This window comes from Haemorhous mexicanus, chromosome 9 (genome assembly GCF_027477595.1).
Source record: "Haemorhous mexicanus isolate bHaeMex1 chromosome 9, bHaeMex1.pri, whole genome shotgun sequence".
Taxonomy (NCBI): domain Eukaryota; kingdom Metazoa; phylum Chordata; class Aves; order Passeriformes; family Fringillidae; genus Haemorhous; species Haemorhous mexicanus.
Window position 1 is genome coordinate 9,742,490 of NC_082349.1, and position 27,833 is coordinate 9,770,322.

At 37.9% G+C, this 27,833-nt stretch overlaps 1 protein-coding gene across 1 annotated transcript in view; it reads left to right on the forward strand.

Annotated features, from left to right (window-relative positions):
* The window catches only part of TESK2 (testis associated actin remodelling kinase 2), a 76,376-nt gene that overhangs the window by 692 nt on the left and 47,851 nt on the right, over positions 1-27,833 (forward strand). The window contains exons 2-3 of the mRNA XM_059853929.1: positions 7,132-7,432; positions 24,408-24,529. Of these exons, the coding sequence (XP_059709912.1) occupies positions 7,214-7,432; positions 24,408-24,529 (341 nt within the window). The 5' untranslated portion in view covers positions 7,132-7,213. The remainder of the gene's footprint in view (positions 1-7,131; positions 7,433-24,407; positions 24,530-27,833) is intronic.

Below are 27,833 nucleotides of genomic sequence, written 5' to 3' on the forward strand. Positions count from 1 at the left end.
AGTGGTGCTGTAACAGTTGAAAGCTACTATTTCAAGAGTAATGAATTGAATTGGAAGAGTACTGAGTTGACTTTTATTTAAACGTTTCTGTTTACCTCTCTAAAAAAAGCAACAACTAACATTTAGGTTAGTTTATGAGAAGCCTTTGTGCTTCGATTGATTTTTTTTTTGGTTGTTTTATTTTTTAATAGAGATCAGAGTTCTAGCATATTTTATTGTCTGCAAAATCAACAGACCTACAGTTCCATGGACTTAATTAGGCAGTGGAATTTGCAACCTAAGATAAGATTTTTTTATGAGAAACTCTGACGCGCCCTGTCGACTAGTCATAAACCTTTCCATTTAGTCATCATCCTTGGAAATTATTGTTGCATGCCAATAAAAATGTCATTTTCTGGTTCTTGCAGTGTTCAGCTGTAGACATGGCTGAGTAATTCCATTATCCGTTTTGGTTTGTGTAAAACTTTCATGCAGAACGAGTAGTTTAAACTGAAGGCAAAGGTGTGTTCCCTGTACCTGGTGGCAAGTGTGTGCTCTCCTGTATTTTTTGCTTTGATTTGTTTTGTGGCTTTTCATTAGGATGAACAGCTGCCAGTTGGGACCAAGCACAAATTAGGACCTACAGAGCAAGCCTTGCTTCAGTTCTTCATATTTTTGTGACTGTAGAAGGACAGAATTAGTTCACAAGAGCTGCTCTGGTGGCACAGGCCTCCTGTAACTTAGCTATACCCCCTGATTCCAGATATTTGCTTTTACCATAAACCTTTATGCAAATGGTTTCACAGACTCATGAAAGAAATGCAAGGTTGAAGGAGGGGTGTTGTTTCTGTGTCTGCTGCAGAAAAGAATGAAGCTTGTGGTTCACTTGCATCATAGGTTCCCTTTCTGTATTTTTCCTGTAGCAGACAACCATGCATTTGCACAATGGCAGAGCTCTTTACTGTGTCCTTGCAGTGTGGCATCTTGCAAACTGGCACAAAAATAAGAGCTCTGCTAGGCAAGATCAAAAAAAAGGTCAGTGTTCATAATTTTTTCTTAGAACCCTTTTCCTGCTTGTTAGTTCCCTAACATATTCATTTGGAGCTGTGTGTTCATCACTAAGTCCATCTAATAATCAGCAACTGTATCACACTGGCTCCATCTGTTGTCTGTTGCCAAGTCTTCTTTCTGACTTAGATTGTAAGCTTCTTTTCATATGATCCTGTCACTTTTTGTTAAGTTGAACACATTGCTGGTAGTGGCTAAACCACTTTCTGGTGTGATTGTCCTTTTGGTTGTGCTGGAGAAATGTAACAGCTTTTGCAGCCCGGAGTGGAATTGGTTGAAATAACTTTGCTTTTGATGGTTGACCTTTTACACTCCAGGTCTGTGACTCTCATACTATGAGTTACGTGCTTTCTATTGTACAGGAGCTTCAGGTTGGTTTGTAAATACCAGCAGACATCAGTGTCTGCAGTACCTTAAGAACAACGGGTTTAGGAAGCCCTGTTCTCACTTCAGAAAGTCATGAATTAGTGAAGACCATGTTACTATTCCGTGTGTGCAGCTGCTGCTGCAGTAAACAAGGTACTCGGTGTTTCACTGTGAGGTGCAGCCAGTAACACAGCCTTGTGCTTAGTAAGGGTACACTACTGAATGTCTGCACTATTTGTGGAGATGATACTTTAAGCTGGAAAATACAAATATTGACTGCCTTGTGTGGGGATGCATAAATATAAGATTGTGTCCAAGAGATGTCAGTCAGGTATGAAATTCAGCCTGTTTACTTTGTCTTCATCCCTCTTTCAGGCATTCGTGTTCTCTTTCCTTTGCTGTTCTGGATTGTCTCACTGGCTGCATTGAAACAACAGAAGTTGCTTCCAGTCTCATGTGAAACCCTCTGTGCTAATAGAGCTGTCAGCCCTCACTGCAAACCCAGCAGAGAGGCTGGGGGGGAAATTCCTAGATTGAGATGTTACAATACCTGTTGGTATTAGAAGGTTTTGATTCCCTTTCTCTTTGTTAAGAGCTCAGCAAATGTCAGCCTGCTGACACCTGGAAGGCATGAGCAGCTTCTCAGTGTCTCTTCTGGGCTCTGTTTTGTTAAGCAAACATAATGTATTAAAATTATCCATTTGAAGCAGCAGCTGTGTCTTGTACATGATCTACTTGAGTGCTTATTTAACTCTAGCCATGCTCTGTACCCAGGCTGGAGCCTGTCTGCACTGTGGATTGGAGTGACTGAAACCAGGCTAGGAGAGGAATGGCTTGTTGCAAGGTCCTTAGTTTAGCTTCAGTTTTGTATTGTAATTGGACCCTGGAAAATGCTGATAATTACACTGTGGGCATAAGGATCAAGTAGTTTTCTGTTTGTTTGTGAGTTTTTAATATTCTCCCTTAGTTATATTTGCCTTCTAAATATGTGCTAGAAATTATGCCTATGCCTGCTGAAAATATTTTTAAGCCTATAACCTTGGCCCTGAATCCTGAGCTCTGCAGTAATAGCTGGTCTCTCTTACTCATTTCAAACTTGGCTACGGTCACAAAATAAATGAACTGTTTGTTTCAGCTTAGCCTCTCGTGGAGGTTTGTTTGCATTATAAAACCATGATGCAGTTCAGCAGACTTCCAGTTTCTGGAGTGGTGCAGTAGGGCTAATGCAGGTCTCTTCTGAGCAATGTCAGTTCTAGTTTTCAGGAAGCTTATGCTTTGACAGTACTGGCTAGAGCTGGGAATTATCCTGTATAGGGGAGATGAAATTAAAGCACAATGTCATGTAAGTGAAAATAGAAAGTATTGGGATTTTCATGTTCAAATGCACTGTTGTAACTAAGACTATAAATTGAACCTCAAGACTAGTCCCATAAAGTAGTCAAAAAGACTTCAGGTTCAGGATGAGCTGGGCCAAACATAACCCAAGCTCTGGTATTTGTAGCTACCTCATCTGTAAATATTTGATATTGTCTTCCTCTCAAGGGCAAGAAGCTAAGTTATGAACAAACAAAGGAACTTTCCTCTGTTAGGGGAGCAGGTGATGGCAGCTGAGAACAAAATTGTTGAGTACCTGGTTCTTTTTATCAGTTCAGTTGAAATTCTTTGGTTTCATTTTTAAGCTTTTTTCCCCTTGTTTTTATTTTATTTTTTTTTCCTCCAGGATAAGGACCTCAGTCAATTCAGTCTTTGGAAAAGTTCATTCTTTACGTTTTTTTGAAGCCCTTCTGAAATTTGCACAGTACTACAGTGAAGTCTTCATCCCCCTTGATTATTATTTTGTGGAGTGATGCTGGCCAGCATAATTCCTTTAATTCCTTTATGTTTTTGTAGTGCTGGCTGTTGAAGCTTCATCAGACTACAAGTTTAAATAGTTAACTCTTGGCAAATGACTTTTATCAAAGCTTTGGCATCTTGTTCTTCAGAAAACCTTTTCAAATTATTAACATGCTTCTGCCAGATTTATTGCTTTCCAGGCTGAATGCCTAGCGATGGTCTCTGTGTCTAAAAATGGTTGTTGTTATTAGGGCCATCTTTTAGGAAATTGTGAGTTTGACATTTGAGTGCAAATATGCACATATTTATAAAGATACTGGGCACAGAAAACCTCTCAGTAATGAGTTGAAATGTTTTTTGATAGGATCTTGTTTTATACTCTGAGGTATAAAAGGGATGCTGCTGAAGTTGAGGAGCCTTACCCATTTTTATATCTATGAAGTATTAAATGTTAATTACTGGCTAATTATGCCACCTGTTAGTTTGACACTGATGTTTAGGGTGTAACTTGATGTGCTGTTGTGGGGTGTCCATCTTTAAATAATTGCAGGCTCCAGCACTGGCTTTGAAAGGTAAATCTCTAATTAACCCAATTAATGCTGATAATAGTTGTATATATAGTAATTTCTATGATTAAACAATCAATGCATTCATTCAGTGAAGAAACTGGTCTTAATATAATATTAAAATGGATTTTTTTTTTCCTTCAAGGTGTGTTTTGGTAAACAAAGAAATTAAAATGTAGTAGGACATGAAATGTTCTGAAATTGTGCTTTTTAGAAATGCGAGAAATGGCTGAGTAGGGCAGATAGGCATTTTGAGAGGTGAATTTCAGAATTACTTTGGTCTTGACAGAGTGAGGTGCATTTTTCCTGAATAAGAGTGTCAGAAAACTTTTTCTGGAAGCTGAAAATTTATTAGGAAATGTATTTTCTAGAGTGTAGTGTCTTTTGAGCACAGCGTAAGAGTTTTTAAGCTGAACCTTAATATGTAAAAAAACCACCCAACAACCTTTTAGTTGGTTACAGGATAGTCTTGGGTTCTGTTCAGTGCACTTTAATTAACCGTACAAGGTAGTAAATTAAAGTACCTCAGACTGACTTGACAGTCAATTAAACCTTGGTTGATTTCATTGAGAATGTGATCATTAGTGTAATTGGCCAAAATGACAGGAGGCCCACTTGGAATTGTGCCCACTTCAAATTTTCCTCTAATTCTGTGTATGCAATCCTGGGCAAGATAATGGAGCTGTATCCTAATATTTTCCAAGGATTTTGTGTAGCTGTCTGGAAAGGTAAACTCTAGCAGGCAAAAATGAAGGAATGGGTTACTTGGGAATCCAGATGGCAAAACCTTTTGGGGCTTTCTTTTGTGTGAAGTACAGTGAATTGCTTCTCTCATTGTGGAATTTGTACAGAGTTTTGCAAAGTTCACCATGTGATTTCAATCAAAAGGATGTGTGTATGTGTGAGGGAGATTTTTTCCTTTGTTAAATAGATGTAAAAACTGTGTTGAGGCCATCTTTAGTTAATGGTATCTGGATACCTAAGAGATTTAGGCTTTTCCTCCTGTTTAATACTGCTTATCTAACTTGGTCTATCTTCCTCTAGTTAAAACCACAGCAATCTTTCCTCTTTTTTTTTTTTTTTTTTTAATCTTGCTTTGCCTGAGAACTTCTAATCTTTAGTTTGCTGGGTTGCAGTGTAGATGTGTTTTCTCACTGGATTTATTCTGGGGTTTTGCACTTTCTGTGGAGTGGTGCTCCTGTGGTAGTGGGTTGTGAGGTTGTGCATTTCTGGGGGCAGATGCTTGCCTCCTTCCATGGAAAGTGTCTGGTGCATGTGGTTGCCACTCTCATGGAAATAAGTTCTAAAAAATTGTTCCTTCAATTACGGTAGGTTTTCTGGTCAGTCTTCAAAGGTAGCATCTTCTGATTCAAAAAATGAATTGTTAATACCATGGTTTCCTCTGTCTGTTCTCCTTCCATAGACAGTTCTTTCTTTATCTCTGTGAAAAGTAACCAAAATATAGCATGTCCTTTTCAGATCAAAAGGAATTATTTAAGTGGGCCTTGGAAACTCCCAGGCATCTTGTCTGTAGCTGAGGAGATTCTCTGGGCTATTTTTCACCATTGAGGATATGTAACAGGCTTTATCTTCCTGTGGTGCTTCTGTGCCTTTTTCAGGCCCTCAAGGCTCCCAAGTCAAGAATACGAGATCACAGACTGGATCCTGATCTGCTGTGTGCCAGTTGGCCACTGTAATCTGAAAAGTGCAGTAAGATTAGGCATGTGGGAGTCTGCATACAAAATTCTGTAGGAAAACCATGATGTGGGATTTGATAGAGATTAAATTTTCATAATCACGCCTTGGTAAGAGTCCCTTATACCCGCTGACATCCGTTTAGAGAGGTGTTAAGATGTTTGAAATAAACACCCTTCTTTTTTGGAGTGGACAACCTCAAATTAATTCCAGACAGTTCTGCAGAGCTTATTTCTGAAAGCAGGGAAGGACTATGTGTTTGCCTGATGTGTTGGCACAGAACATCTCTAAAAGATACACTGCATGCAAAGCATGGCTATAGCAGCACTGCTGTGTTTTCAGTAGACAGCTGGTGTGCCTCTGTTTCTGAGATGCTTTTCAAATGTAGTGTATTGTTCAGGTTCTGTATGTCTTTGTAAATAGAAGTGTAATTGACTGCTCTGTGGTTATTTTGCCCACCTTTTAAAATTTTTTTTTTCTTTCTCCTCTCTCTAGATTTTCATTCACCCTTGGGGAAAAAAGTATCCTCTTTGTGACTGCTCACTTTGTACAGGCTTTGTAGGTGTCACCAAATTGCTGTAAATGAACGGTGAAGTTTGGAGTAGATGAATAACCTCTTAAGTCTAAGATTTAAAGAAAAAAAACCTAAAATACCTGTATTTTACAATTAAAATTTTAAAATGCTAGTATTAAAATACCTGTCAAGTTTGCCAGTCCAAGCTGAGTTTGATGGGCTCCAGAGTCATCCTGATTACTTCATCATCCTCTTAAAAAGAGAAAAAATTATTAGTCTCCCTCCTTTTTTCCCCCCTTTTCTCCTACTTGGCAAATGTAGCTTGTTTCCTATGTTTTCAGTTCAGCTGAAATTAATATAGCTTTAAAAATATTTTTGTGAGGAAAATCTGTCTGGCAGATTGTTATAAGAATACTTTATAGCAGGGTTGTTGGTGTTTTTATAAATGTTGGGGCTAGGTCTTCAGTGGGTATAACCTTGTGTTCGTACCAGGTGAGGAATTGATCTTGGAACGCTCATAAATAGAAGCTTTAAAAACAAGTTTTTGATGCTTCAAGGGAATAACTTTCCTTATGCTGGCTGAAAATATTTAAAAAAAAATTTTATAGTTGGAGATCCCTTGTTCACTCCTGAAAGTGAAATAATTTCTTGCTGTAGCAGTAGATTGGTCACCAACTGCAACTGAAGTAGAATAAAATGTTACATTTTTTGGGTTTCCTCTGGCTTCATTGCTTACTGTAGCAACCAGAATTTAAGTAAAAAAAGAAAAGGTTGGAGGAAGGGAATGAAAGTTGTTTGTTACCAGTTAGATTTTGAGTTCCAAGCCTGTTTGTCTCAGAATAGCCAGAGCATAGGTTATTTCCATGGATCTAAAGGCAAAGTTCATTAGGTTGCTGTCTTTATATTGATGTTGTGTGGTGATTTGTTTCTTTGTTTTTTGTGCCCCTGCTTGGATATCTTCATTCTTTCGTTACTCTCTTAAATGGGTGTATGGGTGTGAGCTTTGTTGAAGTCCTATCAAACTTTTTAGATACCCTCACAATAATGGTAATCTTGATTTTTTTTTTTTTTTTTTTTTTTTTTTTTTTTTTTTTTTTTTTTGTATTTTAGGATCCAACAAGAGTAGAGAAGACCTAAAATTACCTAAGATGTGAGAAGTCCTCCCATCGTGAAATAAAATCTTGTTTTCAAAATGGACCGAAGTAAGCGGAATTCAATAGCAGGATTTCCACCACGCTTGGAGCGCACTGAAGACTTTGATGGTAGCACTGGAGAAGGGACTGCATCCCAGCTAGGAAGAGTTTGTACCTCTTCATACAGAGCCCTGATAAGTGCCTTTTCCAGACTTACTCGTCTTGATGATTTCACATGTGAGAAAATTGGCTCTGGTTTCTTCTCTGAGGTGTTCAAGGTGTGTGTTTAGTTTTTTTTCTTTCAATGTTGGTTGCTTCATGTTTGATGATGAGAATGTACAAGATTGTCAGGCAATGTACTTTACACTGAATTCAAATGATAGTCCTTGTATTTGCTTCACTCAAAATGGGTGAGGGATGAAGAACTTCTGGCTCCAAATATTTCTTCAATCACCATTCCAGCTGTTTTTTTTGTCACTTATAATTTATTTGAGGAGTTGCAGAGCTTTTTGGGAGAAAGAGAAAAAGCTAAAAATAATTGGTTTATTTTTTGACCTCTGCCATGTCTTTTTGCATTCCTGTAGTGTTAAACACTGATGGCTGTTGAGTCTCCCATATGTAAGTGTAAATGTCTTTAATTTAGCTGGTTTATTGGTTTTGTGGGATAGTACACATTCCTTTGGTCGTCTTTGCCTCACAACACTTAGATGCATGTGTTAAGGAGTTCCATACATGGTTGCTGAATTTGGAATCACAGATTTTATTGCATTGAAATTACGATACAATTAACTGCTCTTCTCTGTTTCCTTTGCTGCTTTTGCCACACTTCTAACTCCAATAATCAGAGATTGGTTTGAAGTAAATAATATTAATAAGAAAATCTGATGTTGTCAGTGGCTTGCTGCTATGAATGTGGAACATGGAAAAGACCTTTTTAAAGCAATTTGGCAAATGAAGATTTACAGTGCAGGTAGTGTTTCTGCTGCGCTGACTGTTATGGCAAGATTTATTGTAGAGGAACAGGACATTGAGTTGTCTTTCAGGCATGGAAAAAATAGTCTATTTCCTTGTTCTAGTTCCTGACTTTGCATGGAGTTACCTTCCACATAGTTTTCTGGCATTTCACTGAAATGGAAACAATCTTACAGTATATTATGTCCATTCCATGACAATTCATCTGATTTTTTTACTGAAGTTAAACCAAAAAACTTTTTATCCAGTTTTATTGCTGTAAATAGATACCTGCATTAGAAAATGGAAAATATTTTGATATTGCTTTAATACCCAAAGGCATTGAGATCTCCATGTATGTATTTCCTCTTGTGTAAAGGCCAGTCACTCCACAGAAGTTTTTCTGTTTAGCTAGATATATGAAATTTTAGTGTTCACTAACACAAGTTTTTAATTTTTTCAAATGGCTATACATGAACTTTATTTGGGATGTGTAGCAGAGACTCAGTGCAGGACGTTTCTTTATAAAGCCAGCTTTTGTAACAGTTGAAAACAAGGGGTTTTTTGGTGTTTTTTGTTTGGTTGGTTTTTGTCTTATTTTCCTGTTTGGAAAACTTTCTGTAATGTATTTTGTAGCAACTGGTTTGTGTGGAGACATGTTCTAATGTTAAATGCTTTAAAGTTCTGTATGTTACTGGAATTCATCATTATAGCTTCTATGGTGAAGCTGTTGTGTCACATATAAAGGTACTAATAGGCTTGGGTCGTGTCTGAATAACTAGGAAATAACAGATCTTGGTTATGTGTGAGAATTTCAGGATTCAGGTGGAGGGGAAAAGGTAGCTAAAAGTAAAGATGAATTTCCAGCATTCATAGTAATTTATTAATTTGAGAATTTGTTGAGAGAAATCCCTGATAACCAGTTTATTTTTACGTACATAAACAAGTCCTCTAATTCTTTAAAAACTTTCCCCTGCTATTCTCCTTCGCAGTGAGCTAAAGTAGACATCCCAAGGAGTTGGTGGCATTACTGTGGGAGTGATGGTGATAGTCTGAGTATCTGGTGTCTGTTTTCACAGAAACAACCACAGTCCCCCTGCAGGCAGAGACTGAGTGATAAACTCTTTTCTTTTGCATCAGTTTCGACCAGAGCTCTGCAGTTCTGGCACGAAGGGGTGAGGATGCATTACAACTTTATCATAGATGCAGTTCCAAACTCATTTAAGCAGGTTTCTGTTCTGCTGCTTTATCAGCCTGACCACCTCTGTCATTAATCCTGCTGTGCTGATGATCAGATTTCATGTGAGAACCTTGATGTGCTTCCAGTAAAGAGAGCCTCGTGGCTTGACACAGTTAAATTTCAGTCTGATCTGCAGGCTCACAGCTAAATGATTGAAGTTGAGAAAAATCCAGGATAGTTCTAAACTTACTGTCTAAGTAATTTTACAAGAGCAATGAAGCCTTCCCTTTAAATCATCAAAGGTGTCTCAACCCACCAAAAGCTCCGGAGCTTTTTCAGTCATCTATTTGTCTGTTGTTTTGTATCATACATTGGGTTCACTCAAACACTTCAGCAAAGAATGCTTGGACTATTTTAAGTGTTTGAAATTTTTGTTTTGCTATGTAGTTGACATTTTTTTTCAGTGATTTCTTCCCCTCTATCCTTTTCTGTGGCAACTTCTTTTAAAATATAGTCTGTTGTAGTGGTTAGAAGTTGCCTTCTCTTAACTTGTGAATAAGAGTATGTTACAGCTCAGATGTGTATGTTAATGGTTATATGTGCTATAAATAATCTTTTAACAGTTCCAGTGCACCTTTATTCACAAACACATTAAAATATATGGTTTATTCAGAGTATTAAACTAGTGTTTTGATTTGTTAGCCATCACTATAACACTTTGAATTAATGTTCAACTGAATACCAGATGTTATGGAAACTAGTTTAGAAAAACTGAACTTTGTCAAAATATCAGCAATCTAGTTTGAAGCAGCTGACTGACTAGTGCCTGTTCTGAATTTCAATGGCAAGTGCAGCACCCTGAGATTTGCTTTGAAGATCAAGCTGGGCAGAGACTGTTTGTATAAATGAACAGCCATGATCCCAAACCCTTAAACTGTTGGGAAAACCAGCTGATGAAGCTGTAAGGAATTGTGGGGGAATCCAAGCATTATACTGAAATGAAGTATTGCATTAGGAAATAGTTCCTATTAATTATAAAATGTGCCTCTGGAACAGCGGTCCGACTAAAATCTAGGATGATCTTCTATTCGTATTTACCTTCAGGTTCAGTACTAAGTATTCAAGTTGCTGTGAATTTCCTGCAGGTGTTCTTTTTGTCTCTGCATTCTGTAGCTGAACTTTTGAGAGAGACTGGAAATACTTGTGACATTTCAGTGTTAAAAATGGACTTTTTGTAGTTTATTATTTATGTACACAGGAAAACAGGAGTCATTGATCCAATATACTATTGTACAAGGCCAAGCATAAATACAAAGAGAGGGCATCATACTTTTGGATGTCTTAACAAGATGGGTGGTGGGTGCAAAAGGATCAGTATTCTCAAGGTGTTAGTGCTGTATATGCTTGTACTGTGAGGCCTCCTGTTTGAATACCCTGGAGTGATGGTCCCCAATTCATTAATTAGTTGTTAGTCTTGATTGGTGTGGTCAAATTAATGTTCTCTGACTTTCAAAAGTGCTGACTGATCAGGAAAGGTGTGCCTGTCCAAATACGTACCTTGTACCTGAGGCTAGGATCCTGTTTCTAGTATTTATTTAATGTCTTCAGGGTGTTTAGAGATAAGCAGCATCCAGCTGTCTAATGTGAAAGGAGAAAGAGGGCTGGAGTTGTGCTCACAGGTATTCTGAAGAACACATATATAATTCTTTTTATCAAGTACTTGTAATGCAGTTAGGATAAAGCTGGTAGTTCTGTCACCTCTAAACATACAAATAATAAATGATACTAGGTAGTGTATAATTTATGATACTGTGTGTCATGGGCACATTGTCATGGTGGTGGGCTTGATCTTTGGAACATCTTGTTCTAGGCTGTGGGAGGTTTAAGAGATGTTACTGATCTAGCTTTCCCAAAGTGACTCAATGGGAAGGTTTTTTTTTGTACTTTATGACTTCATTACCATTCAGATTAACATTTCTCTCTGTATTTGTCTGTAATTTTGCAGGCCTTGAGGAGTCAAGTGCAGAAATGTTTAATGTCACTTTCTTCTGTTGCCTCTGACATAGGTTTGACATGGCTTAACTAGAATAACGCTGCAGAGTAGGAGCAGAACAGTAGAGTAAGTGAGGGATTAACTAATGAGATTTCAGACCCAAAAGTTGTGAGAGCTCTCTTGACCAAAAAAAAAGAACATCTGTCTTGGTGGGCATGAATATCTGTATCATGTTATACTTTGCCTATACTGTCTTATAGTTGAACTCTATGTCTAAAAATAGAGGCATTATAAACTTCTCAAACAGTTAAGGCTTGGAAGAGTTACTGGATCATCTACACACACTGCCACATCACCTGAGGTCTGAATTTTACCAGTAACTGGAAGTTTGTCTAGAGCATGTATTGACACCACATACAGCACAGGTATACCTACCTACCTTGCTGGTTTTCAAATTCAGTTCTGGATTGGAGATCTCAAAGACAATACCATGCCCTAGTTTTCTCGACAATAGCATCTAAAAACCATCCTTCAGCTTTGTGTGACACTGTTATAATGAACATCACTTGTTGCTATCATGGCACATTAGTACCTTACATTTAATGGATGTGGACCTGTTCTGTAGCCTGCAATCCTTGTTTGCAGTGAAGGTTTTCATTTGGGTATGTTGATTTTTGCTCAGATAGATTTAAGATATGAAGTGGCCTTCACTAGTTAGTGAAATAACATGAACAAGGTAGTGGCAGCTTCCATCAGGAGGAAGGCAATGCAGAACATTGAGGTAAAGGAGACCTTGCTTGGTTCTTGAGGAGACTCCCCTGTCTTACCCTGCTTTGTCATGTCCAAGTGTATCTTCAGCTGTCCCTGGCCAGTCAGTAACATGTTGTAGTCAGTTGAGTCATGGAGTCAGATACCTTACAAAAGTCTATGTATATTGCTATTACAAAAGATGGATACATTTTGCTTAATCAATCTTATTACCTGAATTGAAAATTAATGTAAATCTAGGCAGGGATGTTATGAGAATTACTACAGTATCCTTAGCTAAGCCAGGCATCAGTATTTCTGCTCAGTTCTTGGCAGCTGCTTTTGGCTTGTCTTTTAAACTTCCATTATAAAAGATTCTACAGCCTCCTTTGGTGTATCCAGGCTATAATTTATTATTTTTAAATGATCCTTTTATAGATAGAACCTCCCAGTTTGAGTTGTTTCTACAGCTGGTCCTTCCTATTTGCTTATTGACTCTACTAGCAACTCATTACTGACAGAGGTTTCTGTTTTCCTGTGGCATTTAGTCAAAAGAGTAACGTGTCTGTGAGTGTGTGGTAGGAGGGAAGCAGATATTTGAGCAGTTATAAAAATGAGCATGCAAGGAAGGGAATGCCAGTTTATATTAAAAGGAGGATATGACTACAAATAGGACATGGAAAAAGTTCAGGAAAAAAGACAAGGGAGCTGCTGCTTGATTTTCAGCCCACGCTCAGCAAAATCCCACTGCAGAAGGTGTTGGAAACAGTGTCAGAGTTTGCAGACAACATTTTCCTGGACTGGAATCTTTATTAGCTTGGGTTTTATCAGATAAACAGGCACTGCAATATTTGAACTGTCAAAGCGTTTTAAATCTAAATGTGAGTCTGTGCATTATTGCTGGTCTTTGCAGGATGGCCCTTCATGTGCTTGAGTTGGAAGGGGAGAAGGTCCTGGAAAAGGGATGGTACAAATTAATTCAAGAATTGAGAAAGCATCTGGAAGAATTGCTTTCCATCATTGATAAATGCTTTCCTCATAATTTCTCTATCTACAGTAATTGTCACTTTGTCTTAAGGAACAAAATAGTAACACTATCAATTTAGAAATTTGAAACACAATGAAAACATCTTTCTGCATAACATGTAGATTTTCTGGTATTCAGGTTAACAGTACTCAGAGAGCAGCGCTGATAATGTAAAATTTCACTGGAAGTCTCAAATCTTTCTCATGCCTTTTCTTTGTCCTTATGGCTTCAGTTTCAAAGTTCTCTCATTTTGTCATGTGTTGTTTTGAACATTTGGTGAAAGGATCTTATTTGCCTCTGGTATTCGCAGCCTGATCAGAGGCCTAAATGTAAGTGTCTGAACACCTAAGTGTTTTTCAAAAACTTTGTAGAACATTAGAGGTGAGATCACACAGTATCCCTGATATTTGTGATACTATTTGGTAGGCTTAAAAGATACCTAATTTTAATTATTCTATTAAGTATTAACTTTCAAGTTTTAGGCTATAAATACTTTTTCAACGTAGATATTTGACTTTAGAAAAGTTGGAGAACACAGGTTGTTAACTTGGTGTTAACACATGAGGACAAAGAAACAATAAAACTTGGTTTAATAACTAGAGAAGTGATTCAGTGGATGAGTTTAGTCTTAATGTGTTTGCTGTATAAAAGTTGTCATTACAGTGCATAAACAGACATACAATAAGGAAATAGTTATTTGAAGGTGCTCTTCAGTGTAATGACAAAGGCATGATAAAGCCCAATGGCTAAAAACTGTAATAAGAATTGTACTTATTTTAAAAAAAGCCTCTGTGGGATGTGCCTTACCAATGAAAAATTCTCTTTCCTGTTGCTTTATTAGTGAAATTTGTGGCCATCTTTATTATTTTTTTAGAATGTTCTTGATTAAGTTTGGTAAAGTGTTGAGGAAGTTTTAGCTTTCAGCAGGATAATACCAGCAAATTTGGAAAGTTATGGTCTAGACAATAGGAATTTTTTTTTAACTGATGTCTGGTTTTTTTTGTCTTGAAACTGCTGTAGCCACATCAGGTGAAATGAGATACTTCAAGGTCTGCTTATGACAAATAGTGGCAGAAGCCATCTTTTTAGGGTGGAAAAGGAGGTGGGAATAGGACGTGGATTATCCTACGTTTTGGTTTTGCAGATGTAATATTTAATCTTTTAGGCAGGGGGAATATGCTCTGTGACTGAAAAGTGACACCCATTTGACCAAGGCCTATCTTCCCTCACTCAGGTGTAGAGCCATTGTTCTTGTCCCTGCCCTTCCTGTGTGATATGATGCCAGTTAGAAAAACAGACACCAACTCCTCTTGTCCATGTATACCTTTTGGCCTATTTTTTTTTTTAAATAGGATTGAAATTTAAACTGAAAATCTTTTCCTTTTGACTAGTGAAGGAAATTCACCTTGCTCACGGTGACAGAAGTAAGGTATTGGAGGCTAAAGGTCTCTCCTGTGAAGTTATGATGCTAAAACGAGCTACTGACTGTTTGGGAATACAGTCACTGTATTATGTAATCTGGCCAAGGAGGGTAGAATAACTCTGAAACTTCACTTCAAACTACGGGGTTTTATTAGAGAGGTGATTCTGAACTGTTTCTTTCTATTCTGGTTCTTGTCAGGAGTAGGAAGAAGCACCTTTGTGGAACTGAGGGATAAATGCAGAACTCTTGTGAGTTTGATTTTTCTCACACTGATGTGTGAAGTATCAATCTTTTGGAGCCCTTCTTTCAGCTGCTAAGATGATTTGTATGGTAACCACTTAACCAGACAGTTGTCTTCCTCTTGCTAATGGGGTTTTTTTTGCCATTGAGGTGCCAAGCTGCTGTCATCCTAGTCCTTGTCACTTAATTAGCAAATGCTTTTATAGGGCATGGGCTACAGAGAGAAGTAGTAATAAATAGGCTGTGCTCCAACAGATCATTAATATAGGAATTAAAAACCTCATCTGTGTTGTTAGTCTTTATGGATTGCACCATCGGGGCAAAATACTCACTTCCTCCCCACTTAGCAATTCTGAATTTTAACATTTGCATACATCTAAGTGTAGAGCACTCTTAGCAGAATTAAAAATGCTTTGAAATATAAGGTAGAATGGAGGGCTAACTCATATTTGCTATCTGAAACAAGTTCTGGGTTTTATTAATTTATTTTCTGGGTAGAAGTCTTAAGATATGCATGTTATAATCATCTTAAAACATCAGCTGAGGAAACAGGATTGGAGGAGAACCAGGCTGTAGATTTAATGAAAGCCTTGTCTTTTGTAGTGTTGTTGAAATATTTTAAGAAAATTTCCAAAACTATGCTTCCATAATGCTGCTTCCTACTGTCCTGCTTGGCATCACTACAGTCAAGTCTAGAACTCTAATGCGTTACACAAATTAAAAATGGGTGAAACAGTTCTTACACTATGTTTTGCTTTCTCTGATTGTGTCAGCTTCTCTGTTGAAGAAAGAAATATTTAGAAAATATGATAGAACTATCCTGAAATGAACAATTTGTTTGAAGACTAAAAAGGCAGAATAAAAATCACTGAAACAAACTTGATGTTAAAGAATTCTCTGTCAGGAAAGAAAAAGCTACATAGTTTAATGTAAAATTGACCATTTTGAAATGGATTTTGTTACCTGCTTGAAAAATTGGCCTTTCCTCGGCCTTGCTGAAGAGCTGATACATGGAATGTCCGAGGTAAGTCTTTGTTGTCCTCACAAATAGAAAGAGAGCTCACAAATTCTGTCAACAGTAAGAAAGACACTGATACTGTAACAAGTACCTTGCAATAGGAGATAACCCCCATTTGGATTTTGTGTTTAGTACAGTGACTGCTGTAGTTCAGAGTCCTTTGGGCCTTTGATTTCCTCCTGTCGGACAAGTGCCAGTCTGGGTATCATTGTGCAGCTTTCCCAGGGCAAAACAGGTGGCAAGATTCCCTTGGCACTGAAATGTTTGTGTTCTTTTTTGTCTTGTTTTCCATAATAATTTCTCAAGCACGGTTAAATGAGATCTGTTTAGTTTTCTCTTCTGGATGGAGATGTGCTGGGTTGGCAGCTCTGGGATTTTCTGTGTTTTGCCAGCTGGCAAACATGCACATTTGTGTAAGCTCATTCATAGCTGATACTGAGAGACAGGTGCTGATTTACTGTTCTTCAAATAACTGTGCTGGCATATGTCCAGTGTTAACATGACTGGGCCTAGAGAACAAGGGTGCATCGCTTAAAAGCTTTGTGAGACACCTCTGAGGCACCTCTCTGGACTCTAGTTTGCTGGGATTGGCAGCAGGGGACAGTTAAATATATTTCAATGATGGATTTCACTACCTGTGTCTGTGATGTTAATGCATACAAATGTGTATGTGTTACTGCCTAATATGAAATGTAAAAATGAGAACTGCAAATTACAATTGATGGCATTAACAAAATAGAGATGCTTACACTCTCAGATCCATAGGGAATGCTTCTCCATAGCTCCTTAGCAGCCATTGGAAGTGATTAGAGAAAGGAGCTCTAAAGCCTGTATGACAGGGTTTATTTTACTCTTTTCTGCAGTTATTGGCATTCTGTATGGAAGCAATCCAAACCTTTTTCCCAATAGATGCTGAGGCCGTATCCAAAGTGTAGGGACTTCTCCCATCCATGTGCTCCCTGTGTCTGGGACTTGCCACAGCTGCTGTCCCTCACTGAGGGTGGCGTTGCCTGGGGTGCTCTGGGGTGGCTGCAGGGCCCTTTGCACTGGTAGCAGCTCTGCAAGGTGGGGGCCCTCTGTTTGATGGTCTGGTGGCATTAGGGGTTGAGGAGAGGACAGAGCTCTGAAACATCCGCTGGAGTGATCGATACCGAGACAGCGTTGCTTTGTTAACTAATCCGGAGCTGACAGTGTGTCTCACACTGACTCACTGCTGCTGCTTTGTACCGTTCACATCAGCTGCCTGCAGTTAAGTCCTGCAAATCCAATTCCTGTGCTCCCTAGCCTTTACAGGCTATGAGGAGACATAAGAAATTGCATGGCATATTTAATTAGCTGCTTGTGGAAGAACCTAACTCTCAAGAAGAGCAGTTTTATGAAGGCTTAAATAACAAGAAATTACTTAGAATTTTTGTTTTTGGCTGTTACCTGAAAGTTATTAACTGTATCAATTTATAAAAGCTGAAGTATCTTCAAGTAAGCAAAATGTGTCTTCTTCCTGCTCCCTGCTCTCTTTTTATTTATGGTTGTGATCAAGTTCTTAGTGCTGTGATTATAAAACCGATAGTTGTATGGTAGTGGGCTCTGTTCTGAAAGGTGAGACAGACTTCCTTAGTCATGCATGGTAATGTTGATTTGAAAGATTTATAATGGAAATCTAAGGAAATTATTTCTGCCCCAAACAGAACTTTCTGTCAAGGCTCCCATACAGTTTTGAAAAGAAACCTCACAAATGTGTTTTGAATACCAATGATGAGATTATGGGTATAGTGGAGGGGACTGTGTACTCAGTGCTAAACTGTTCATACACTGTGAAAGTTAAAAGATACAATTTGTGTGTCAGGAAAACTCAGTCCGAAGTATTGATTTCTTCAAAAACATCTGCAGATTATGTAAGTGTCATTATCTTTTATACAGGATAAACCCATAGTAACATGGGAAATATTTAACCATAAGTATTAAAAATTAAATGGGAAAATAGGAACACAGATATGGTATCTGATTATGTATTATCCTTGGATGTTACAGCAGTCATTTGCAGATGTCGATCTTCCAGTTTTCTGGCAGGTAGATAATATCACCTCAATTTTATAGACCTGTTAGGTAACAAAAGAAAGGGAGTAGCATATGCAGGGCTGCTCAGTGAGCTGAGGACAGCTAACATTGAAAACTAGGAATAAGCTCTCAGTTATGGACTTCAAGCTCATTATTTCTTTTTCTTTCCTGACTATAATATTACTCAGGTATAAAGTACATGGCTGAGCTGTTTACTGAGGTTGTGGTAGAGCAGTGTCCGTGTTCCACGTCCTGGATTGCAGAGGAAAGTTTATATGGTTACATTCTTCTGAACTGGCTACAAAATCAGTCAGCTTCCCCACCCTGGGCTATGCCTGTTTATTTCTCATCTCAAACTGTGGAACAATAGCCCTCTGATGAATTTGTGCTTTCTCTCAAAATAAGACTGTAGTCTCTTTTTGCCTTTATGGCTTGATTGAGATCAAGTTAATGGCAGAAGCAGAGATATGTGCACAGATTTCTATCAATAAATGGTTTGTTTAAAATAAAAGGGTGCTCTATTTTGGGCCCTGCTTCTAGATTACAGTGGGCAATGAAGAAAAACAAAATACAGAAGAAAAATTTAGGATTTTTTGGCGCACAAGTGGATTTACAAAGCATCAGTGGTTCTGCGGTATTACTGATTAGAAATTCACTTTAGTTTGGAAAAAAATTGGATAATTTGACCATAGGTGTGGAATATTCTGTAGTAATTGAATATATTTCTTTGATGAATTGGTGGTGCTAGAAGTTACTAAAGTTATCAAATTAGGACCTTTGTTTGACTAATACTGAGCTTTTGTACTAAAGGGAAAATGGTAAAGTCTCCAGCTTTTTCTGTGTATTTCTCTCAACTCTCTTTAGTCTTGGAAATTAGTAGAATCACAATTACTGCCAGACTTTTGAAAGGTTTTGGGGTTTATTTTGTGCCTAGTTTCTGTAGATCTTCTGAACCTATGCTAAAGCTCTTGTAATACATGCTGACTAGTTTTGTTTGGCAAAGTTTTGTTACATTTGGCATGTGTCTCTTCTTGCTGCAAGAAGTTGTAGTATAGTGACATTCTGTATTACTGCTCTGAAAACAGCCACAACCCATCTGACTCTCTGGCATCAACACAGCAGCTTACTATCATCTGAACTGGTGTATTTCTTTCAGCTTCTTTGTCATTGCAAATTTTCCTAGTGATACGAAATTTTTGATTTGATACAGGCATCACTGCTGTAAGTATGTGTATCTGACAGTGGGTACATTTTAACATTAAGAAAAACATTTCAGATTACAGTTTTATGAGCTCTTTGATCTGAGCTGAAGAATGGGTTTATCTTTGCTGAAGGGAGCTTCTTCCAGTCAACCATAGAGTTAAGGAATTCTTCTTACACATTCGTCCTGGAGGTGTGGATATATGTCCCTGTAAGTGTGATGACTTGGTCACTTGACTGTGAGACTTGGATAAAATACAGCTGACCCTGAGTGTTTTTAAAATATTTCTTCTGCTGTCACAGCAAGGAAGTAGTCTGTGTTGGAGAGTTTTGTATCAGACCCAAATTGCTGGTCTGCTTCCCTGTGCAAGACTTTTTTTCCTGTCATTTGGTAGGCACTCTTATGATGAAGCCTTTTCTCTCTAACAGTGATTACTGCTTCATCTCATGTGCTTCACAAGCTTTATTGTTAACTCAGGCATTCAAAATTAAATTGTGTAAAACATGTACTGCAAATGGCCTAGAATGGTAGCTAAGGGAATGTCTGCATCTCTTGTCATCAAAACAAAAATACTTGTAAATCAAATGAAGACAGAGAGGCAAACACAAGGAATGTGAAATATTTGGACTAGAGAGGACTCCTTTTAAAATGGTGCTTTGGATACATGGCAGCAAAGGTGAAGGTGAAATGGCCAGATGAAGACCAAGATGTGTAAAAGAATGAACAGAAAATTGGTGTGTGTGCTAGAGCAGCAACATGATTTTATGGAGTAGGCTGTATAAGTAAAGATCTGTAAATGTATTTAAGCAGTGAGGCTGGATGCCAGGAGGGAAAGGTAAGGAAAAACTGGAAAGCAGTTAAATGAAGTTTTGGAAGAGAACTGTGACAAAATACTTCCAGATATATAATGATTCATTTGGAAAATAATGAAAATGCAATGAAAAACTAGGAGCACAGCTGAAAGCTGTGTTGGCAGATTTACAATATCAGTATTAGGAAATGTTCTTCAGATGTTTATTCCAGGGCCACCTGGAAAGGTACAGTGAATACAGATCAAAAAGGCCTTGTGAAAGATGAAATCAGGCTAGATTTCAGCTATTGCTTAAAAATACCTCCCCTTCAGTCCAGCAGAAAGTGGAAGTAATATAAGTGTTTGGATTTTCAGAGAACGCTGACAGATGTATATGATGTAATAGATAAATAATAATCTGAATAATATTTAATTTTTTTAACAATAAAGAGCTTCACAGCTGGCCAGCAAGCTGAACATTAAACCCACCAATTTTTGCATGATAATCCTCATGAACTTTATATAGTGGCTATTTCTCTGGAATGTGAGCCCTGCTGAATCACTATTATGAGATTTCATTTAAATGCATCTCTATTTCTTTACCTATATCCATGACTTCCTCTACTTTCCACTTTCTTCTGAAGAAAGGGGTAAGGATCAGAACATGTTCTGTGAGCAGAACCACGCAGGTAACCATAGCCAGGTCAATGTCCAAAGTGCTTTGATCCCAGGAGAATCAGAGTGCAAAGGGACAGTTTAACTGCCTGTTAGCAATAAAACAGGGAGGCAATATTTGGTTACTGTGACCTTGGAGATGGAGTCACACACATAGGTAAGCAGACTGAGAAGCTGCAAGCGTGAGCAAAGCAGCTGTAGGATTGTCAGAATGTTTCTAAGGCATGATCCAGACATTGCTGAAAGGTTATTTGGTCTGATATGCAAGGAGCCATAATTAATAAAAATGTCAACAGCTTTGAAAGCTTCACAGCAGCCTGCAAGTTGCATCAGTGAGAGGTTTGAATTGCATGAGAGAATCCCTGTTTATGTTGAGTATACAGGCATATGCCTGAGGCAAACTGCCTTGTAAACAAGTGTTAAATTGGATCAGCAGTATTGCCAAAATATTTACTAATTTTCCTTCTGGAATCAGGTGGTTGAAGCATGACTTCCGTGCTTTTATGGCACAGAGGTGGCCTGAAAGGAGAAGAAGGATTAAAACTAAATAGGTTGCAGGGCTTTGGCAAGGCATGCCAGGAGAGACACAAATTTTGTCTAGGGTATGACTGATGGGTTAGTAGGCACGGAGGGCAGAGCTGACAGCTCCTTCCATGTTGATAATTCAGTTTGACTGAGACCTTAAAGACAGAACCTGTCAGTTCCTTGTTGTCAATTAGTTCTTGCCATAGAAATGCTATTTGCCAGTTGTGCTTCAGAGGAGAGAACGTGGTTAGTCTTAGGTGTATTCCAGGTGATTAGCATTGTGCTCCATAATTTATAAACTGATAGTTGATTTTATTCATAATATTGAGTATTGTCCTTTTGAGAAAGATGCCCTCTCACCTCCAGTTCTGCTTCTTCCTCCTTGTTTAAAGGATAACTAACGAGAGTGGAAGAGACCCCCCCTTTTCCCCCCTCTCCCTTGGTTTGATTAGGAATTTTGCTGTTCTGTCAGATCTTGTAGGAATACATCCTCCAACATCAGAAGAATATACAGAATTTCAAATAAAATTGCAGGTGTTACCTTACTGTGTCCTTTAAGTGAAACAAAGCTTAGTGCAATGTTGGGTACTATTTAGAGACCAGATAATTGGATAGACTCTGCTGCTCTATGTGTAAGAAATTTCCAAGCATGGGAAAAGTGATTTTATAAAACAAACAAAGGAAAAGCCTACTGACCCTGCCACCAAACCTTGTTTAGTCTGTCAAGACGGGAAAGACTGCAGGATAGCCTAAGAGAGGATGAAAACTTTTGTCTTTGCAAAAGTAGCTCAGTTTTCTCTGGATGTGCAGTTAGTGCTGTGGACAGTCAGACCTTTGAGAAGCACTTCTTGGCCACTTCTTGTTGCATATCAGACTTGAATATACAAGAAGCATGCAGCACGCAGTGACCCAAAAAGTTACCCACCTTCTTTTCTGAGGTTTCCTTAGCTTAAGAAAAGCAGTCTGAACAAGGAAAAAGGTCCTGTGATAATTCTACTTTTACTACAGAGTTGAGGCAAAAGAGCAGAAAACTTAGGCATGAAACTGAATGAATTATAGAAATGGGCAAGAAATTAAGAGGTAGCTGGCAGAGGTAATGAGAAGGCAAATGCTGTTTAAGACCACATTCCATTTGAGTTCCTGATTACCTTCTACCTGTATTCATTCCCTTCTGGCAGACCTTGAAGCTTCTGTGTTGGTGGAAAGCTCATTTCTGAGGAAATTCTGTTGAGAGCATCTCTGACTGTAGGAATTAAGTTACTTCAAATTATTTCCCTGAAAACTCCAAATTACTCCACCACAACACCCAAGATTCCTAACCTTTGTCTCAGAGGAAGTGTGTTGATTTAGCTGCTGCTGTGTATAGGTTCAAAGCATAGTCCTTTTTTCTTTATTTAAATTTATAATTGTTGAACTTTAAGTCTATGAAAACATTTTAAACATTTTCCCCTCACCCAAGGTATTACTTCTAGTAAAACTAAGTTATAACTAAAATATGTTTTAAAAGTATCTGTGTAGACATTGACCTGTCCAGCTTATTTTGTTCATTCAAATTGGCTGGGTAAAATTAAAAATTAATGAAAGTACACAACTGACACAAGAAACCTAGCAAGTAACAATAAACCTCATCAACTTAGCATGCAATCATCCTGCTTAAAACCAATAAGCATGCCAAACAGGCAAGACAGGTTGTGTTGAGAATGATTCTAGATTATCTTCTTGTAATGCATTAAAGCTGTAGTTTGACCAGTTTTATTTTAAAACCAATATTACCACAGAAAGGAGGAGTGCCATGCTTGTGAACTTGCTGTTGGTTTCTATTCAGTGCTGGTTTCTATATCCTTCTCCACCCCCTTTCCCTGATCCTTCTTGCACTGGGATTACTGGGTGACTGTAGGTGAGGCATTTGAGGAGCTCATGTACATCTGCAGGGGGGAAGCAGGAGGAAGAGCATCTGAGGGCTATTTTTCTAGTCAGTGCCTCAATGTTGTTTATCAGACTCACCTGGGATGTTTCCAGTGCTACCCTATACCTGAAACTAGGACAGCAAGAGGCAACTTAGAAGTGTTAAACCAGACACACACCTGAAACATGACACCCTTTCCTCCCCGTACGTCCCTGTGCTGAATTCATGAGCTTTGTGTCTAGATGAGAATGAAACATGCCCCTTCTTCTTGCAGATAGTGGTGTGCAAATAAAACTTGAAAATAGGTATCCCTTGCTGCCTCAGAACTGCCAGGGAGGGAGCCTTGCCTTCAAAACCCATACCCTATTTTCTCCTTGCATCTGCTTATCATGGATTCAGTTTTTCTTTCTGTAATTAACATATCACAGCTAAAGGAACCTCTTACTAGAAAAGATGAACAGTCTTCTGGAATAAAAGCAGATAGGCTGCTGTTGTTTAAAATGTAGGTAGTTTGTATGTACCTATGTCATAATGTTGATTTCAGTTTTAAATTAGAAAGCTGATGAGTCTTAAATTCCTGGAACCTTCCTAAGCTAATCTCCATAATGTGAATGAATTTGCCATGGGCGTAATTCAGTGTTTTGAGAAATACATGTTTTCTATTTATGGGCTGCAGGTACTGATGTAGGAAGAAAATGGGAACATAATTTCCATGAATACTACCAGTATGTGTGTGGGAATGCCCAACTGCAAGGAAATTCAAAGGCTTGGCAAGCCTTTCACTATTGTGACAGCTCCTTTCTAATAGTAGCACACATCTACATAACACTTGGCAGATGGGCTTGTTTGAGTACCAAGTTAGAAATGGCCACAGCCCTTTATTTCTGCCTGGGGAGAGTCATGCTGAACAAGGTGCTGGTGCTGTGCAGTTGCCAGAGAAATCCTCATTTTCCTGCTGATGCTGTACAGCCACTGCTGACACCCTGGGTGAGGTGATCTCCTGTGCAGGAACCTCTCTGCTCTGCAGCAGGGGTTGGCAGGAATGCTTTCAGTCCCCTGGATCATAGTCTGCTTTCAGAAGTAAACACTGAGTATCTCCAAAATCTGCCCATAGCTGTAAGCAATAGGTCCTTGTATAACGCATTCTGTGAACAGTGATAGCAACCTCTACGGGGGGGAAAAAAGGATGTGGGTGGAATGAAAATAAGTTTCATAGGTCTTGGAGTGGGAAACTTTTTCTCTGTGTACAATCAGATGGCTTCCTTCACTTGTAGTAAGGAGCTGATAGTTGGGGTTTTTTCAACTTCTCAAGCTCTCTGTCATCATGAGTTGCAAGAGAAGAGCAAAATGCCATTTCACATTTGCATAGTATGCTTATAGAAAGTCATCTCTTTGATAAAGACTGCAGAAATTGGTGTATGGATCACTTTTGTCATGAAGGATCTTTACATTGTACTGCAACAATACTGGTTCTTAAGTCTTTTATTTCATATCCTTACCATTTTTTGCTTCTATCCAATAGGTAAGGCACAGAACTTCAGACCAGGTGATGGCTTTGAAGATGAACACACTGAACAGCAACAGAGCAAACATGCTGAAAGAGGTCCAACTAATGAATAGACTCTCACATCCCAACATCTTAAGGTACACTAGCTTTTTTCTGAATCATCTAGAGATAGGTTGTCTTTAGTAGGGCTCTCCTCTTTCCAATTTTTATTTAGTTATTTTTTGTTGTAGGTTTATCTGTTCTGAATGTGTTGGGATCAATGGCTAATATAATAGATGAATGGGAGAAAGAGGAAAATACTTAAGAGAAAAAAACCCAGACATGGACATAATTTTGGTATCTGGAGTTTGCCAGTAATGAGTAACTTATGTCAGAGAAAAACAAGTGCTCACATTTTAAATTTCTGATGAATCAATAAAGTGATAAAAAGAGTGAAATTTGGCTTCTTTTTGTGAATTTAAGCTATTGCAAATTTAACACTATTCAACTAACTTACAGTTACTAATCTTAAAATTAAACAATGCAAAATGCCATACCTATTCCCTAGTCTTAGGTTTGCTTCTTAGTTTTTAGGATTTTCTTATTGCAGTATTGCAAGGTGGGATAAGAAGGACTGAAGAAAAAAAGCTAGAGTTGAACTAATCTAATTTATATGCTTCTGGAAGGAAAAGGGTAGTTCTTGCTTTGCATTAGATTACTGCATGCAAATCCAAAATGTTCCAAGGTGTATCTTGTTATTTCTTAAACCATTTTAGTCTTGGTTTCTGTTCTATGGTGATGTGACAAGCAATTAACATAATTGGCTGAAGCCATAACATTATGAAATTTGAAGATGTGATGACAGTGCACCAAATGACCAGTTCTCCTAAGCTGCTGTTGCACACCTGGGATCCATTTCTTATCTCAGCTCTTTTTAAAACGTTTTGGAGACACAGTGAACTCTGTTACTTAATTTCCTTTTCTTCACCATTCTGTTACATTGTACAGACATAATACTGATTCCTAAAATCCTTTATAACCAATTTTTCTGATCCTTGAAATCCTATCTCAGTCTTCATCAACTGATTTGTATCAATATTATCCTGTGTGTTTCCTTCAGTATTTATGAGGACACAGAAATGTCAGAAGCATTTGAAATATCTGTGAAGAGCATTCCATTACTTCATGTCTGTTTTCTATTATTCTTTTTCTTAAAACCTCAAAAACCTGTGAATTTAAAGAATTCTTACTCATTGTAAACTGTGTTGGTTGTATCATAATATATTTATTCAAGTGTTGTAGTGATCTATCCCTAAATGCAATTCCTAGTCTATTTTCTCTGCTCTGAGTTGAGGAACATTCCAAGCAACTCCTCCTTCTGTTTGTTTGTTGTTGTTCTTATTTTTTTTTTTAAATTTAAATTATATAATCTATCTGGTTATTTAGATTTCAGGATCATTAATTGTGTCTTATATTGATTCCCCACAATTTTCCTTCATTTCCTCTTCATTTCCTTTTTTTCTGAATCCTTTGATAAGCTGCATATGACCCTGGGACTGATAAAGCTGCTTTCCTAACAAGGTTTGTGGAAAGAGTAACTTTCCAAAGTAAAATTGGCATTGTCAGAATCATCGGCTCAGTACACTTCTTCAGTTTCTTTATCAACTTTGTGTGGTTGGTAAATACTATTTAAAAAAAAAATCTAGCTCTACAGCTCTGTTCAAAATCAAGAATTTAATTTGGGTTGGGATGAGGGAAAGTAGGAAAGGGATATATTGACAGGCCAAAAGCATTCAGTTGTATCTTAATATAACCCTGCCCCCTCTTGAATGGGATTACAGAGGTGTTGCTGAGTACAAAAAATATTGTGCTCAGTCCTGAGTAACTCCTGAAATTTAGGTGTCTTGTGAATTAAAAGAAATCATATTTGTGATGTATTAGTCCCCTCTGGCCTTAGAGCCTATGAATAATTTGAAATCAGCAGTGTTACACAGATGGTCCTGAAGGAAGAACAATAATGTATTGATTTATGTATGAAGAAGAAAAGGAATTTCATTTGTTCTTCCAGTTATTACCCAGGATTGACAGAGAAATCTTTTTCTTTTTGTGCTCAAGTAAGCAGGTATGAGTGAATACATCAGAAATAAATTATTGAAATAGAAACTGTCTATCTTTGCACAGATTGCTTAGAAGAATAAACTGCATTTGATTTTTGAATTGCTTGATTTGAGGCTTCTTCAAAAAAAGCAGGCTCTGATAAATACTGCCTTTTCCTTATCTGTTAGGTAAAATACTGCCTTTTTCTTATCTGTTAGGTAAGTCCCCTTGCTACAGGGAGCAGAGTTATTCCTACAGGAAATGCAAATGAGAAAACAGTATTTAGGTTTAGTTGGGTTTTTTTGAGTTATAATGCACAGTAAAATTACTACTTTTCTGTGTAGGGGATAACTTGGTGGTTTTATGTGTTAATTATGTGTCATTTAAGTTTTTGTCTAAATTTTACTGCAGTGTTTTCAATTTCTTTATGTCTGGGAGAAGATTTTGCCCCTCTTAAATGTTACCTGCCTGTGTGTCTATATATACCTGTATATGAACACACACATGCAAGCCTCTCTATTTAGATTTCATGAAAGTATAAATCATTGGTGCTTCTGCTAGTCTTGTGAAACAGCTGTTTCCCACTTTAGAAACACATAAAAATAATTAATACTAATTTGCACTTAAAGTGGTGAGAGGTTGTCTTGCTTGTTTGACAACATTGTGCTGTCAGATAAGAGCAGCTGAGTTGTATAGCTGAGAGGTTTTTAGGAAAATGTTCTACAGCAACCTGTTCCCACTGAAACATTTTCTGGGATTATTTTTGGAACTTTTAAGATAGTATTAGTATTTAAATGGAACATCCTCTTCAAAGAAGTTCTAATATATAACTTTTCCTGGGGCTATGAGCTATCTCAGTTTGCTGTTAAATATTTTCTTCACCTAATTTCTTTCCTTTGAAGTTCCTCTGTGTTACTGAGTAAGGTATTTTGTCACAAGCATCAAGTTCACTTCTCTATTGATTAGCCGCTGGATCTCCTCCACATGCCTTGAAGGTGTCCTCTGATTTTTACATAATACATCTCTGAGCTTCTTCATCTCCTCTGAGCTCTGGGCTACCTACTGTTAGCTTCCACTGTAAACAAGTTCTTTCCTTCCTGTTGCTAGCCAGTATGGATAATAATGGGTTCTTAGGCTGAAATGTTGAGATCATATTGTGCAGTGGTTAATTGAACCAGGTGAGGGCTGCAAGGTGCTCTGCCATCAAATGGCTTGTGAAATTATGAAACTGGATAAATACTGGCTTTACAGCCTCCAAAATCTGCTCTCAGACCATCTCAACATGTGTAGGATAGCAAGTTAATGTTTTAGAAAGCGAATGTCAGATTCAGCAATGAGGCATTTATTTTAGTACACTAAAACCTT